The 17,572-nt window shown below is 47.4% G+C and overlaps 1 protein-coding gene across 8 annotated transcripts in view; it reads left to right on the forward strand.

Moving 5' to 3' along the window:
* Window positions 1-17,572, forward strand: part of LOC138349726 (peroxisomal acyl-coenzyme A oxidase 1-like) — a 235,755-nt gene that overhangs the window by 202,947 nt on the left and 15,236 nt on the right. For all 8 annotated transcript variants that reach the window (XM_069321652.1, XM_069321650.1, XM_069321656.1 and 5 more), the window contains exon 12: window positions 1,941-2,080. In XM_069321652.1, the coding sequence (XP_069177753.1) occupies window positions 1,941-2,080 (140 nt within the window). The remainder of the gene's footprint in view (window positions 1-1,940; window positions 2,081-17,572) is intronic.

A 17,572-nucleotide genomic window follows, 5' to 3' on the forward strand; every position in this document is an offset into this window, starting at 1 on the left:
CCGAAGTGACTCCCACCCGCAAAGTCCGGACCCATTAACCAAAACGGGGCAGTCTCGGGACATCCAGGGCCGCAACCAACCTAGAGCGTTGCAGCAACCTAAACCTAGCATGCAATGCCGCAACCTAAACCTAGCATGCAATGCCACAGCTGCCTGCACCCGCACATCATTATCAATGGCTTGGGTGAACAGGAGCACGTACAGACAACATACGTCGCACGACTTCGGGTCAAAACAATCATCAACCTAACAGGCAGCATGGCGGAAGCAAAACAGTCGAGTGTCACCCTGAGACAAGGGGACAGAACAACCCTCAAACTCACAAGACACGAGGGGGAACTCAGGGGGTCACATCCATTGGACCACGTAGCCCCCATGGGGTTTCCCAGGGCCCTTAGCCATGGTTACATGCTAAGGGAAGCCCAGGCAGGGTACTGCGAACCGGCACCCAAGTCCACCAAACAAACTGCTAAAGCTGAACCCCTGGGACGTGTCCACTCACGGGGGCCAAGCGGGGAGGACCACCAAACACAGACTATAGATATACAAACATATAAACCTCAACAACAGCGATGGGGAACCACAAAGACAGACCCCCCCACCAGGCAAAAAACAAAAACAAAAGAAAAACCCTGCAAGAGGACAACATACTCAGGCAGAACAGAGCCGGCTGCTGTTATAGATGAAAACTAGCTGTGCAGTACCCCGTGCCCCTGCCAGTGACAAAAACTATCCTGTACCCAGAGACAAACAAGGGTAAGAAAAACCCCAGCTAACCCCAAGGGCGGCCAAATATCGAGCAATAAACAGCACAGTGGAGGTAGATCCCAAAGTGCCTAGTGAAAGGTGGGCCCAAGCCCCAAGGGCAATACTTACAGGGCACCTAGGGAAGATGGCCCTAGGCGCATGCAGCCCGAGTACCATAGAATATCACTCCCGACTCGCGTATCACCTGAAGGGACAGCCCACACCACAAGGCACAGAACTGTAATGAAAAACTGGAGCCAGAGACACGACCGCAATAGACTTCCATTAGCCAAGAACTAAAGGTTGGGTCGTCGGCGGGTAGGACTGGGGCTGCTCCTTCCCCTCCCGGGAGGGGAGGTTGCGCAGACAGCGGCGTGGCAACATGATGACATCATGCTAGTTTGCTAATTTTTGTTTGGGAAGTTCTGTCCACTTGTTCGGCCTTCAGTCGCAATAGTTTTACTAGAATAGGGGGTTTGTTTTGGGTCGCCTACCTTTCTGGGTGCCTATCCCAGTCGATGGCAGACATAGAATGCTCCCAACCACACGGGGGTTCTCTATAGGCCATTGCTCCTTGTACCTCTCTAGAGGGGGCCAGGTTCTGGCTCTTATTCCCCGGTAGGCAAGAACTCCATGCTTTGACTGATGCCAGAAAGTTATACATATCCATACAGCCTGAATAGCTCCGGGGAGCCGACGGGGCTCCCCCCAGAAAATATATATTTTCTGACGTGATATATCAGCTCACCCCGTCGGCTCCCTGTCCAGAGCATCAGTTAATTGGAGTTCTTTCCCTACCGGGAGCCACAAGCCAGAACCTGGTTTCCTCAGAGATGCAGGGGAGCAATGGCGTATGAACACTCCACTTATTAAGAGTATAGTCACTTACTGAGAGTGATACCCCCAGTCGATGGCAGACGTGACTAGACTCTCACAAAGTGGAGTGTTTCATAAGATATTGCTCTCTTCGCCTCTGAGAGAACCAGGTTCTGGCTTGTGTAAGAAAAATGTATTTCTGTAGGCAGAGAACCCCCAATTAACTGATGCTCTAGACTAATACAATGGATATCAGTCCATTAGTTTCGGGAAGCCTCCGGAGGCTCAACCCAGAAAATGGCGTTTCATTACATTCAACGCCTTTTTTCTTTTTGGTACCATATTTTGCAAAAGGAGTTTTTTCCTATGTTTGACAGCTCTGGTTGATGCATACAAGTCATCAGTGATGGCTCTGATACAGGACACTGATGCAAGGCTCCAGAAGTTGTATGATGCAGGACAAGATCAGCATCATGCATGGAATAACTCTTCAGTACAATTGGTCAAATGTGCCCAAGTAAGTTCATGATCAAATTGTGATGGTGTATCATTATGACTAGACACCCCCATCCATTGTATTAAAAAGTTGGAAAAATTCATGAAAATAAATACAGTAATCTCTGGCAGTATTTTGTTAGAGATCTACCTTGAAATAGATTTGCTGTCTTATACTGTATTTTCATTTGCTATTTGCAGTTAAACAGTATTTAAATGAAGTTATAATTCAGAGGCTTTATACTTATTTTAATAAATTCATAATTAAAAGGGGGAGTAAATGGCTATTTACTTTTTCTTGTCTTTACACTTAAACTGTCTGCTGTTTTATCTTATTTTCCAACATTAATGGGGTAACACTTCAGTGACCTTTCACTTTTAACCATTCCAGTTGTAAATTCGGCTGTAGATGTTCTTTGGAAAGCATTGTCACTAGGCAGATATTGTATGGTATAATGATTTTCTATTTTAGCTATCACATCCAATTACTCCCTAAGACAAAATTCTACTGATACTTTGAATAGAATGTTGCTCAATCAGGGCAAGTTGACATTTTGCGCCAGCACAATGGGAATCTTTTTAGGTGATGCCCAAAATCATGCTTGTGCCAGGTAGTCACTGGAGAATACTCAATCCAGCCCAAAATGACCTTTAGAGAGAGCATTCAAATCAATGTGAAGTGATTATAGTTTTGCTGTGTATGTTTGCTCTGATCCTCTATGTTGCAGTTGCCGACTTTGACATGGCTTGCCTGAACTTCCAAATGAGCACCATGACTGGATTGCCACATGGCTTCCAGTCACTCATGGTTTAACTCCCTGGGTCTCCAGTATGATTATTGATTTATTCCTTTCAATCTAGAATTTAGGGATTGGCGGAGTTTCAGGGTGGCCACACCTGCTACTTTTTAATGCTTCCCTTTGGGTTGAATCTGACACTCAGGACCGTCACCAGACAGAACAAGGTGGTTCTTTGTTAACCTCAACTCTGATTCTCAATGCCAGGGTCCTACCTCTACGACTGGTTAACTTGGGCTCCCAATCATTGGCTCTTCCTGCTAGCCTGGGATTGTGCATTGATGGGGCTTTGCAATTTCATCTATGTGATTGTAACATGTTTGTGTGTCCATGTTTGGTTGATTAGACACAAAGAGTTTAGTAATTCCTTATATTTATTTACTATAGTCTTGGTTACAGCAGTCGGTTTGTTGCATACAGGGGTACCTCGGTTTAAGAGTTTAATCCGTTCCTGGAGACGGCTCATAACCCGAAAACTCATAAACCGTAGCTAATTTCCCTCATAAGAAATAAATGGGAAATGAATTAATCCGTTCCTGACTACCCAAAAACCTCACTTCAAACTAAATTTTATACCTAATTCATCAAAATCTACACTACAAAAGTATGTTCAAGTTATTACTTACCCTTGCTGATGACTACTGTTGGTGTATGGAAAATGGTGAGGAGGGGGGGAGGAGAAGTGTTACTGTTTGGAAGGGGAGTCCCCCCCATTATAACATCAGGCAGTGATGTTATAATGAAAGTGCACTCTCTCTGGGGTGCGCACTCTGGCACGTTTTGCCTGCATACCACTAGGTCCTGGTTGTGGCTCACTGTTCGATTTCCTCACAACAAAACGATCAATTGAAGATTGTTTTTCCCTTCTTCGCAAGATGTCTCTTTAGTGAGGCATTACATTGTCATTGAAAAGATTAACGCAACGGCCCACTACAGCTTTCTCTGGGTGAGTCGTTTCAGTAAAAGCCTGCATTTCTTCCCACATCTGACACCACTTCCTAATGGTTGCAGAAGGGGCATCCTCTTCCTCCTCCACTGGAGAAACATCCTCAGCTGCCTCTTCTTGCTGCTCCTTTTGAAGGGCTTGGAGTTCTTCGGTGGCCAGTTCTTCAGGTTGTTCTGCCACCAACTCCTCCACATCAGCACCATCCAATTCCAAGCCCATCTTCTGGCCCAGAGTAACAATTTCCTCAACAATAGGCACTTCATTTACAGCCTCAAACCCCTCAAAGTCTAGTTCTGGCACACATTCAGGCCACAATTTTCTCTAGTCAGAGATCAGGGTTCTATGAGTCACTTCTTGCCAGGCTTTGTGAATGAGTTTTAAAGCACTACAAATGTTAAAATGGTGTTTCCAGAACTCTTTGGAGGTGAGATTTGTGGCTTCAGTCACTTCAAAACATTTCCGGAAAATGCCCTTTCATAAAGTTTTTTAAAATTCGCTATGATTTTCTGGTCCATAGGCTGAATTAGAGGAGTGGTGTTAGGAGGAAGGAACTTTACTGTGAGAAAAGTACTGTATCTGTTCAACAATTCATCTTCCAAGCCTGGAGGATGAGCAGGAACATTGTCGAGGAGAAGCAGGGCCTTGAGTGGCAAACTTTTCTCCTGCAGATATTTTTGTATGGCAGGGCACACCACATCATTCACCCACTCCGTAAAAAAAAATCCTAGTCACACATGCCTTATTATTAGCCCTTCACATCACACACATTTGGTTTTTCTGTACTTTATACTGCTTGAAAACCCTTGGATTTTCAGAATGATACACAAGCAAGGGTTTAATTTTCAAATCGCCACTCGCATTTCCACACAGCACAGGCGTAAATCTATCTTTCATAGGCTTGTGTCCGGGCAATGATTTTTCCTCCTTGATAATATATGTCCTCTTAGGCAATCTTTTCCAGAACAGTCCTATCTCATCACAATTATACTTGTTGCGGTAGGTATCCTTCAACCTCTACAAACTCTTTAAATTCTTCAATAAATCTTTCAGCTGCTGGTTAGTCTGAGCTAGCAGCCTCCCCATGCCTCACAACACTATGAATACCATTCATTTTTTTAAATTTGTCAAACCATGCCCTGCTTGCCTTAAAGTCTATCGTATCTGCACTCGTTCCAGGGGTTTTCTTTACAAAGCCTTCGTGCAATACCCTGGCTTTCTCACAAATGATAGCCTCTGAAACACTATTACCCACTAACTCCTTGTTGTGTATCCAAATTAATAACACCTTTTCCATTTCCTCAAGTATTTGTGGTCTTTGTTTCGTGATTGTTGATATGCCTTTTGACACTTTAGCACTCGTAATGTCCTTTTTCTTGGCAAATATAGTGCATATCGTTGACATGGATTTGTTGTACTGCCTACAAAGTTCAACAACACGTACACTATTTTCATGCTTCCGAATGATCTCTTGTTTTTCCTCTATTGTCATCCTCACATGCTATTTCTTGCCTTGAACCTTACTATTGGCTTTCTTGGGTCTCATTGCGAGGTATATAATAACAACTTTTATGCTCAAGTAGCCAAATATCCGACAAAACACTGTAAAGCCTTGTGAAGAATTCAGGCGGGATTGTCACTGGGTGCGAGGCACTGGTAAACTAAGGGACGATCGCCGTGCCACCACGTGCTAGGTCGGCCCGTACACATATCAACACACTCGTTACCCAATGCAACGCTCGTATTCTGATGCAAATTTTCTGACCAAATCCTGCTCGTAAGCCGAAAAACTCGTAACCAGGGACGCTCGTAACCCGGGGTCCCACTGTAGTGAAGTGTCGTAGTTGAGACGAAGCCTGGGAGCAGGGCAGAGAGTTGAGTGAGGCCGGAGGTAGAGAACTCAGATATGGAGTGGGAGTAAAGAGCGTGACACTCTGAATTCGAGGGAAGTTGAAGAGCTCAAGTGCGGGACGAGAGCGTGGAACCTAGATGCGGCCGGAGTCTGGCTGTCTGCTCTGTAGCGTGACTGAAGCATCTTGTGAGGGTATGAATTGGACTCGTCGAGTGTTGCATTGTTGCAGGTGAATGTTGAAGATGTACGGTATCTCTTAAAGCATTTGTACTGAACCACAATATGAGTTTAGACTGCTTGATTAATGTGCTGTCAAAGCTTATATTACAGGCCTCCACCTCACCTGACCATCATCTACCAGGCTGGGAAGAGATATTAACTGTTATTAGTTGTACACTTGGGAATTGCAATTAGTGGCCCAAGAATCAGTGTAGGAATTCTAGGAATGTGATAATTCTAAGAATGTGACTTCTAGGAATGTGATAACTTAGAGATATGTTATGTAGAATTAGCAGACCCATTTCATCATCTGCACATAAGCTAATGAGAATATGGAGCAAGTATATTACTTACATAATATATTTGCTACATGATCAACAAGCTACAATACCAGTTGTATCCTTCACAACATCTTACCTCGTTTTGGTTTGTTTGGGATATTAAGTAAGGCTTCACTTTCCTTCTGGAGACAACAATTAATTAGCTTGTTTCTGAGAACCAAGCTCTTTTGGTTCGTGCTGAGTCTCTTGTGCCCCTTGCTGTGGTGGTGTGGGGCAGCTTGCTCGGTGTGCCTTCTCCTTGTTACGTGTTCGTGGTCTTATTGGGATTCCCTAGGATCGCAATGTAGTTGGTCGTCTCTCTCCCTCTTTTTGGGGGTTCTGGGCAGGCTTTCTCCCTTTGCCTGTTTGGGTCATCTTGAAATGGCCTCTTCTGGTGTTGGTCGATGTCCTCTTTTTGATTTGTTGGTGATCTGGGGTGGGCGTTCTTGTGCTTCCGGGGAAGATCATGCTAGGGCTCAGGCTTCTGCCGGTCGAGGTGGGGCCTTGGTGCCATCTTCTGTGACTGTGCCTCCTCTGGAGCCGTCTTCGTCTGGTCGGCGTAGTGGTCGCTCTGTTCGTACGTCAGCTTCTCAGAAGAGACACTGATCTTTTCGCAGGTCACCCCCATTAATGGGGCAATGGGGAAGCTGGCTCTGTTTTCCCAGGCTTGGTCCCACAATTTGTGGGCATTTAGGGTTGTGTCCTCCGGCGTGTGGTGGCGATAGGCGGCTCCTCCTCCTCTTGGAGGATCAGGGCTGGCGGGTCGGGCTTCTTCCCCTTCGCTCCATCGGGTCATCTTGGCGTGGGCGCGCTTGGGCGTAGTCAAAATGACTTCGACCCTCAAGTGGGTTTCTCGCTTGTTTCTAGTGTTGAAACAGGACTGCGGATCTTCAGTTCATTCTGGACTTGTCCCGTCTGAACCGTTGGATTCCTTGCTTCTCCTTTTGGATGACCTCTCTGTCCCAGGTCCAGCTTCTCTTGGAGCCGGGTTCTTGGATGGTGTGTCTGGACCTCCGGGACGCTTATTGGCACGTCCCCATTCATCTGGGGTTCAGGGACTGGTTAGGTTTTGTGGTAGGGCGCCAAGCTTGCTTCGACGACTGGTTGGTTTGGGCTCCCAGCCAGTCTGCTTGTCTGCTTGCCAGGGGTTTGGTTCTTTCCCAACTGGCCGGGTTTGGGTTTCTGGTGAACTAGAGGAAGTCCCATTTGATTTCGTTCTAGGTTCAGACTTGGCTGGGCCCTTGTTTGGGATTCTCGGACAGCATCTATGTCTCCCTCTTGCGGTGTTGCTCCGGCTGCAGTCCCACCTTTGGCTGTTCCTGAGGTGGTTTCAGGTCACTTGGCAGTTGCTCAAGCAGCTGTGTGGGAGTTTGAACTTCATCAAACCCAACCCAGCATTTCCCGCTGGGTTGGGTTTGGCTTCAGTGACTGTCTGGTTTCTTCATGGCCATCCCTTTTGTCACTCTTGTGATCGCTGGGTTCGTCCTCCAGGAGCCTTGCGTCGGTTGATGCATCTCCAGCTTCCTCTTCGGGTTTTTTGAGGTTTGGTGCCTTTGCGCCTCCCGGAATGCCTTTGCGCCTTTGTGCTCGCTGTGTTCACGGATGCCTCATCTTTCGGCTGGGGCTTTGTGACCAGTGCTCACCAAGCCTGCCAGGGGCGGTTGGTTCCGTTGCTCCATCGGGCTCACAGCACGGTGCGGGAGTTTGTGGCTGTGTGGCTTTCGCTGCAGCGGATTTGACATGCTTGCGGTTCTACGATCTGCCTCCATTTGGACTGCACCCCGGTGGTTCATTGCCTGAACTGCAGGGCGTCTCTTTGGTCCTTGGCTCTTTGGGGCTGGTTGCTTTGAGTGGCTCTTCTGCTGAGTTCTCGGGGTTTAGCTATCCGTGCTGTTCACATCAGAGGCGTGTCCAACATTGTGGTGGACGGCCTGTCTCGGTTCATTCCTCTGTCCACGGAATGAACAGTTGATGCCGACCCTTTCAGTTGGCTTTGCCGGACATTCAGGCCCCGATGGTGGACCTCTTTGTATTAGCGTGGTCGAGGTGTCTCACTACAACACCATCGAAGTCAACACTTTTCAGCAGGACTCCTCCCCCCCTCCCCCAGTCCAGCTATTGCTTCGGATTCTGGCTCGGCTGTAGTCCTATCGGGGGAGGGTTCTCCTTCTGGCCTCATGATGGCCAGCCCAGTTTTGGTTTCAGTCGCTGCTTGCTTAGTGTCTGAGCCCGGGGTATTCACTTTGAACAAGGACCCAAGGACCAGCAAGGACCCTCACCGGGTCCTTGCTGGTTTAATCTACTCTTCCGCTCTTCGCATCTGGTATTTTTGACGCACGTGTATCACCACTTGTATGGTGAGACCGCAGGTGTCCCACCTAGTGTCGCAGCAGGTGTCGCGGTCTTCTCGGTGATAGCATAAAGTCTCTTGGCATTCCTTTCACTACCTCTTTTCTCTTTGTAGGTTGCATTCTGTTTCTGTTTGTGTTTTGTCTTTCCTTTCTTGGCTGTTTCAGGACCGACATCTTATGCTGAATACTGTCACCTCTTATCGTGTGGCGCTGGAGGAGCCACTCCAGCTTGAGTTCGGGGTGAATGTCACTTCGACTCCATTCCGTAAGCTTTCTCGTGCGTTTTTCCACCTCTGTCCTGCTCATGTGCCACCTGAACCATCCTGGTCTTTGGAACGGGTGCTCTCTTTTTCTCTCTTTCCTCCTCGGTTTGTTGTGGCCCCTTCGGTCCAAGATTGTTTTCGGCTTTTTGTTGGCTTTGGCCTCTGGGGGTTGGGTCGGTGAGCTTCATGCTCTCCTCCAACACAGGGGTATCTGCTCTTTCGGTCCTGGTGAACGTTTTGTTTGTTTGCAGCCGTCTCCTTCTTTTCTGGCAAAGAATGAGACGGCAGGCTTCTGGGGAGGTCCGTGGGTTATTGATGATTGGTTGGTCAGTGCATCATGTTTTGTGCCCAGTTGCATTTCTCCGCCATTACCTGCATGCCTTTGCTTTTGTGTCCGGGGATGCGCTTTGAGTAGGTCCGATTTCCTTCGTTTCCTCTTCAATGGCTCGAGTCTCTCAGGTTGTTCGCAGGGTTATCAAGTCTAGCCAGCCTGCGGTCTATCCCCGTGCTCATGATGTTCGTAAGTTCGCTGTTCTTGCTGCTGTTTTTGGGAACATGTCCTGGGCTGACGTTCAGGCACGGGGTTTTTGGCAATCGAACAGGGTCCTGGCTGCACGCTACCTCGTGAGCGTTCCTGGGTCTAGTCAGGTCTGTGTCACTTTGGGTCGGCGGCTGCAGTCTGTCGTGACTTCGAGTTGAGGTGTGGAGCACCAATCGCCTCCTGGGTAAGTCCCCTTTTTTCCTGTCTTTGGTGAAGTAGCTCCAGGGAGCCATAGGGGCTCCCTCCAGAGAACTAGCATTAAATGTAATAAACACCATTTTCTGGGTGAGTCTCGGAGGCTCCCTGGCAACCCTCCCTCCCTCCCTCCGGTTGGCAGTTTTCGCATATTTTGATAACCAGCCTCGGAATTGGAGGTGTGGATCGCCGGCACGCGGGTCTGGCGCTCCCCCTTCCCTCTCTTGGGGAGGGGGGAGCTGCGCAGATATGTGACGCAGCTCGTGCGACATCATGCTTGTTGGCTCGGTTTCTCTTGGAGGAGTTCTGTCCATTTGTTTCATTATTTTCGTTGGTTTTCCCAGAATAGGGGTTTGTTTTGAGGCACTTACCTTTCTGGGTGCCTGTCCTGCTCGATGGCAGATATAGAATGCTGGAAAATCTCAAGTGCATTTCTATAGTCCATTGCTCCTCGTGCCTTTCTGAGGGGGGCCAGGTTTTGGCCGTGGTCCCCGGTAGGCCTAGAACTCCACCCCACATCGACTGATGCCAAAAGTTAGGACTATCCTATCAGCCTGGATAGCTCCGGGGAGCCTCCGGGACTCACCCAGAAAATGGCGTTTCATTACATTTAGCACTGATTTTTTTATTTTGTGCCCTCCATGGATTAAACTGGTGATAGTGGTTTTTCTGTGGGGAGCCCCTACGGCTTCCTGGAGCTTATCGGGCTAATGTATGTTATATTAAACCGGGACATTAGCTAAGGAGTTCAAACCTACCAGGGACCAGCGCCAGAACCTGGCCCCTTCAGAGAGGTTTCAGGGAGCAATGGCCCTGGAAAACCCCTTTGTGGTTGGGGTTTTCCTTATCTGCCATCGACCGGGGTTAGGCACCCAGAAAGGTAGGCATAACAAAACAAACCCCACATGGTAAAAAACTAAAACAAAAAAACGAACAGAGAGGTAGAAACTCCCTACAATCACAAGGAAACAAGCAAACATCACACTTTACTGCCGCGCCGATCGTCCGCGCAGCCCTCCCCGCCCTGAGAGGGGGAGGGGGGAGCCCCGGACCTACCGCGCTGGCTGCCAGGCTTCAGTTTGTTCGCTAATGTCAACCGGGATAGACGCTTCTCTGGCCTCAGTTTCCTAGGCGGTGTTTGCCTTGTGTGGCGTTCACTGCCGTGTGTTGTGTTGTGCGGTGGCCAGGAGTACCTCATCAGTGCCAGGGCTGCATGCGCTTGGTGGCTGACTTCCTTAAGCGCCCTGTGAGTACTGCCCTTGCGTAACAGGGTTATCTTCCCTGGGGCGTTTGGGAACCATTCCCGTAGAGGTTCTTGCAGCTCTGCATTTGCCTCGCCCTTGGGGCCAGCTGGGGCTTGGGGTCCTTGTTTGGCCTTGGGTAGGGATTGGTATTGTACTGGTTAGGGCGTCAAGGTGTTGCACAGCCTGCCACCTAAGCGGCGGCCGGTTCCTGTTGCCTCTGGTGACGGTGTACTTTTGCAGGGTTTTTCTTTTGTTTTATTTTCATGCCTGGTGGGGGTCTGCCTAGTGTGGCTATTGTTCCACTGGTAGTGTTTGGTGGTCCTCTGCTAGGCCCCCGTGATTGTACACGTCTCAGGGGTTTTCAGTGCTATCCTCTACCCTCTTGTTATGTTTGGGTTTCTTAACCGATTAGCAACACCTTGCCCGGGCTTCCCGTAGTTGTTACCCCTACAGGCCCTGGAAACCCCTGTCGGGGCTCGGTGGACCATTGAATGTGTCTTTTGGGTTCCAACCCGTCTTGTATGGGATCGTTGGTTGTTGTGCCCTTGTCTCCGTGTGACAGTCGCCACTTTTACCTCCGTCATGCTGCCTGTTGGGTCACTGACACCTTGACCCGGAGTCTTGCGAGTATTTCTCTGCTTGTTCTCCAGTACTCTCCTGATGTTATTACTGTTCAGAGTACAGGCGGCATCCGTGTTGCAAGCTAGGTTAGGTTGCTGCAACATGCTAGGTTGGTTTCCCACTCGGATGCCCGAGGCCGCCTCGTTTGGTTAGGTGCTGTTCGCCCCTTTCCCTCCCTGTTCCCGGCTCCGGACTATCTGTGGGTTTCGGGGTCGGGGCGGGGTTTAGTTGGGGTCGAGACTCGGGCGGTTTTCGGGGGCTGCCCTGTTCGAGTTGGGGGACGGAGGTTTTTCGAGCCGGTTCCTCCTGCCAAGGCTTCTGGGTCTTACCAGCGGCCCTCTCTTGCTGCCTTTCCCATGGACTCTTGCTTTTCTTTAGGGGCGGAGGGCTTTGAGGAAGGCTCTGCCCCGGGGCCTCTGTTGTTGGTTCCCGGGGCTGTGGGGAATGCCTGCTAGCAGTTCTGGGGCGGTTTGCCCCTGCCTGGGTTTTCTGCTGTTGGGCGGCGTTTTTCGCCCATCCAGTCTGCTTGCTTCCCACTTTTGCTGGCGTGTTTTTGTATTTTTAGCGTCAGCCACAGCCCCTGCTGGCGGTCATTTTCGTCTGCCAGTTTCCCGGAGTGGCCACTAGGGCGGCGTTGCGGTTTGTTTACATGCGACTGGGTGTGCGAGCGAACTGCTGGGGTGAGTTTTCACCTCGTTTCAGGGGTTTTTATTCTCCTGTTGTCGTTTCTTTGCTTTTCTGGTGTTTTCTGCCCGTTGCCTGTTCCTCTGGGAACGTTTGAGTGTTGATTTTACACCGGGTTTTTCATTTTGTCTGTTTTGGGTCTGGGCCTTTAGGTTTGGACTCAGTGTCCCCTGGCTGGTATGCTTGCTCCCACACCTTGTCCCTCGATTTTCGGTCTGTTATGACCGTTTTCCCAGGGGGTTCTGTCTGGGGCTGTGCTTTGCCTTCTGTGGTGTTCTCCGCCGGCAAATGGGGTGGTTTGGGGTCCCCCTGGTTCAATTCTGGGTTCCTTTGGGTTCTTTGGTTTCGTTCCAGAGGTTTCTTCCTCTTGGGCCCCCCTTTATGGGTTCAGAGGGCTTTGTTTCCTCGTATGACCCAGTTCTGCCTTCTAGGGTTCCAGGGTCTTCCTGGCTTGCAGACTGATCTTTTTGGGTTATCTTGAGGTTATCTTGAGATGATTTCGGGGCTTTTAGTGTCCCCGCGGCCCGGTCCTTGACCAGGCCTCCACCCCCAGGAAACAGCCCGTAACAGCTGACTAACTCCCAGGTACCTATTTACTGCTAGGTAACAGGGGCATAGGGTGAAAGAAACTTTGCCCAATTGTTTCTGCCTCGTGCGGGAATCGAACCCGCGCCACAGAATTACGAGTCCTGCGCGCTATCCACCAGGCTACGAGGCCCACTTGATGGGTCTTGGCACATGTTGTGGTCGTGCTGGGATTTTGAGGTTTTGCTGTCGTGGTGGGCCTTTTGATGCAGTTTTGTGCCTTCTTTGCCTGGCCGGCGTGGTGCTCTCTGCCCACTGGTCGGCGACTGGTATTTTTCTTTTGCAATGTATGTACTCACCTAGTTGTTTGCGGGGGTTGAGCTCTGGCTCTTTGGTTCCGCCTCTCAACCGTAATTCACCAGGTGTACAGATTCCCGAGCCCATTGGGCTCTATCATATCTACACTTGAAACTGTGTATGGAGTCGGCCTCCACCCATTCACTTCCTAAACACACGCATGTGAAATTACCTAAGTAATTACCTAAGTGTAGTTACAGGATGAGAGCTACGCTCGTGGTGTCCCATCTTCTAAGCACTCTTTGTCATATAACGCTTTGAAACTACTGACGATCTTGGCCTCCACCTCCTTCTCACTTAACTTGTTCCAACCGTCTACCACTCTATTTGCGAAGGTGAATTTTCTTATATTTCTTCGGCATCTGTGTTTAGCTAGTTTAAATCTATGACCTCTTGTTCTTGAAGTGCCAGGTCTCAGGAAATCTTCCCTGTCGATTTTATCAATTCCTGTTACTATTTTGTACGTAGTGATCATATCACCTCTTTTTCTTCTGTCTTCTAGTTTTGGCATGTTTAATGCTTCTAACCTCTCCTCGTAGCTCTTGCCCTTCAGTTCTGGGAGCCACTTAGTAGCATGTCTTTGCACCTTTTCAAGTTTGTTGATGTGCTTCTTAAGATATGGGCACCACACAACAGCTTCATATTCTAGCTTTGGCCTAACAAAAGTCATGAACAATTTCTTTAGTATATCGCCATCCATGTATTTAAATGCAATTCTGAAGTTAGAAAGCATAGCATAGGCTCCTTGCACAATATTCTTTATGTGGTCCTCAGGTGATAGTTTTCTATCTAGAACCACCCCTAGATCTCTTTCTTTATCAGAATTCTTTAAAGATTTCTCACATAATATATAGGTTGTGTGGGGTCTATGTTCTCCTATTCCACATTCCATAACATGACATTTATTAACATTAAATTCCATTTGCCAAGTGGTGCTCCATATACTTATTTTGTCCAGGTCTTCTTGAAGGGCATGACAATCATCTAAATTTCTTATCCTTCCTATTATCTTAGCATCATCAGCAAACATGTTCATATAATTCTGTATACCAACTGGTAGATCATTTATGTATACAATAAACATCACTGGTGCAAGAACTGAACCCTGTGGTACTCCACTTGTGACATTTCTCCATTCCGATACATTGCCTCTGATTACTGCCCTCATTTTTCTATCAGTCAGAAAATTTTTCATCCATGTTAGAAGCTTACCTGTCACCCCTCCAATATTTTCCAGTTTCCAGAACAACCTCTTATGTGGAACTCTGTCGAAAGCCTTTTTTAGGTCCAGATAAATGCAGTCAACCCAACCATCTCTTTCCTGTAATATCTCTGTGGCTCGATCATAGAAACTGAGTAAATTCGATACACAGGATCTTCCAGATCGAAAACCATACTGTCTGTCTGATGTTATATCATTTCTCTCCAGGTGTTCTACCCATTTAGTTTTGATTAGTTTTTCCAATACTTTCACTATTACACTTGTCAATGATACAGGTCTATAATTGACGGGGTCTTCCCTGCTGCCACTTTTGTAGATTGGAACTATGTTAGCCTGTTTCCACACGTCTGCTACGATTCCTGTACACAGGGATGCCTGAAAGATCAGGTGAAGTGGAATGCTGAGCTCAGATGCACATTCTCTCAGAACCCATGGTGAAACGCCATCTGGGCCAGCTGCTTTGTTCTTACTGAGCTCCTTTAGCATATTTTCCACTTCATCTCTAGACACCTCTATCCGCTCTATGTTGTTCTCGGGAATTCTTATTGTCTGGTTCTCTGAAGATTTCATTTTGTACAAACACACTTTGGAACTTTTCATTTAATGTTTCACACATTTTCTTTTCATTTTCCGTGAATCTGTTTCCCATTTTCAACCTCTGGATATTATCCTTTACCTGCAATTTGTTGTTTATGAATTTGTAGAATAGGCCCGGTTCTGTTTTACATTTATCCGCTATCCCTTTTTCAAAATTTCTTTCTGCCTCTCTCCTTACTGCTGTATAGTTGTTTCTCGCATCTTTGCATCGCTGGTATGTTTGTGGGTTTGGCCTCTTCCTATACTGATTCCATTTTTGTGTCTTTTGGTCTCTTGCCCTCTCACAATTTCTGTCGAACCAATCCTGTTTTCTGGCCCTGCATCTCTGTTTTGGTATGAATGTTTGTGTGCCTTCCTCGTATATTTTTAAAAATTTGGCATACATTTCATTTACTTCCCTGCCTAGCAACAATTCTGTCCAATTACACTCATTAAAATTTTTTTGAAGTTCCCCATAGTGTCCTCTCCTTAAATCGAGTTTATCAACTGTTTTAATGTCCCCATTTTCTTCTAGATGATATCTTAAAGCATAATCAATGTCTAACAGGACGTGATCACTCTTTCCCAAGGGAGGAAGGTACTGGATGTCAAATATCTCTTCTTCTTTCCTGGTGAATACTAGATCCAGTACTGACAGCACATCTCCTTCCCTCATTCTTGCGGCCTGCTTTATGTGTTGATACAAGAATGTCTCCAGAATGAGGTTCACAAATCTGCATGTCCAAAAGTCCTTTGTTCTTGCTTCATAGGCCTCCCAGTCTATTGCTTTAAAGTTGAAGTCCCCCAGTATCAAGAGTCGTGATTTATCTTTATCTGCTTGTACAATAATATCTCTCATGACCATTATGAGGCCCTCTCGTTTGTCATCCAGTTCTTCCTTTGTCCAAGTGTTGCTTGCTGGTGGGCTGTAGGCATTTAAAATTATCAGTTTATCATACTGATTCCAGACCTGCAATGCCATTATGTCAATATCTCGAGGGTTTTCAAATATTAACTCTCTTACCTTCAGGTATTTTTTCACCAGTACAGCCACTCCTCCTCCCTTCCTAGTTTTCCTGTCACGTCTCCAAACTGAATAGCCTCTTGGGAATATGACTTCATTTATTATATTTCCTTCAAGTTTCATCTCTGATAATGCAACAATATCTGGGACCCTAAGCTGAATTATATCTTGCAACTCCAATGTTTTTGACCTCACTCCATCTATGTTGGTATATACAATTTTCAGGAACATGTTCCCTTTTCCTTTGCTCTTTACTCCCCCTTCCACTACTGATCTTGTTGCTTTGTTTTTATGTACCATTTCACAAACTTTCCAGTCCCTGTCACTTTGTAAAAAAAAAGAATTTCTCTCTTCTTCATTTCTATCCCCATTTAGATGTTTTGCCTCAATTAGGTTCATTTTCAGCTTTTCTCTGTCTTCCTTGGAGAGGTCTTGTCTTATTGACCAAAGTTTGCCAACCTCATCACTCTGCAATTTCCTGGCATTTCTTAGCACATCCATCATGTTTTTCACTCCATTAAACGTCACCCTTAAGGGGCGGTTCTTTTCTTTCTCATATTTTCCTATTCTTTTAAAATCACTGACATTTTCCTTTGAGCCTTCTCCTAAACCTACTATTTTCTCTATGATTTTCATCTCTTCTGCTGCTCAGTCCACCCTAGATGAAATTTCCTTCTCTAAACATCCAAAAATGATTATGGACTTAGTTCTATCTGCAGAGTTTTGTACCAGTTTACTGTTGGTAACCAGTTCTTTCCTAATTGCTTGCCTAATTTCTGCTTCTTGTTGGTCATTTCTGGTTTTGACTTCCGAACACACTTCTTTGATTGTCTCTTTCTCTTTTACAACTTGAGCATATGTCGCTTTTATTTCTTCCTTATACTTTTCTAGTAGTCTAGTTTTCTAGTATTTTCTAGTATGTGTGTGTGTACGCATGTGCATATGTACGCTGTGTGTGCACATGGGTTTACACACGTGTGTGTAACATATCTTGTGTGTTTGTGTATATGTATATGTATGTGTATATACATAATGTGTATATGTATGTGTACTTTTTCTTTCGGAAGGGGTTCTGTTCCCTACTCTGTTGACAGGGCGCTGGGGGAGCAGCTTGCTCTGTTGACTCTCGCATGGTCCCGCTGTTGGTGGGCGCTTTTGGTTGTCTTCCGGCCTCTGATGGCGTAGGTAGACGGCTTCTCCCCCTTTGGGGGGGTTCAGAGCTGGCCGGGTGGGTTTCTTCCCCTGTGCTTTGTTATGTCATCTTAGTGGGTACGTTGGACGTGGTCGATCCGTCCCATCCTTCTGGGGTTCCTGTCTGCTCCTTGCAGTCATGGGCCTTTCGCATCTGCAGTTCTTCTGGACTTCTTCAGTCTGCGCCCTGGATTCTATGCCCTCCTCGGGGGACTGTTGTCTCCTGTCCGGCTTCTGTTGGGGCCGGGTGCCTGGATGGTGGCCCTGGACCTCCAAGTCACTTCTTGGCACGTTCCTCTCCAGTTTTCTGGGACTGGCACAGTTGGTGGTGGGGCTTCAGGCTTGCTGCTTTTGTTGCCTTCCCTATTTTGTAATGGGCACTTAGTATATATTTTTTGCATCTTTGCCGGATCTTGTGCCCTGTCTGAGTCTGAGATTCGGTGTTTGGCCTACCTCGACGACTGGCTGGTGTGGGCTCCTAGTCAGTCCGCTTGGCTGCTCGCCAGGGGTGTGGTTCTTTCCAGATCGCCGGGTTTGGTTTCCTGGTGATCTGGAGGTCATTCTGTTACCGTCCCGGGTTCGGACCTGG

The sequence above is a fragment of the Procambarus clarkii genome, chromosome 10, assembly GCF_040958095.1.
Source record: "Procambarus clarkii isolate CNS0578487 chromosome 10, FALCON_Pclarkii_2.0, whole genome shotgun sequence".
Taxonomy (NCBI): Eukaryota; Metazoa; Arthropoda; class Malacostraca; order Decapoda; family Cambaridae; genus Procambarus; species Procambarus clarkii.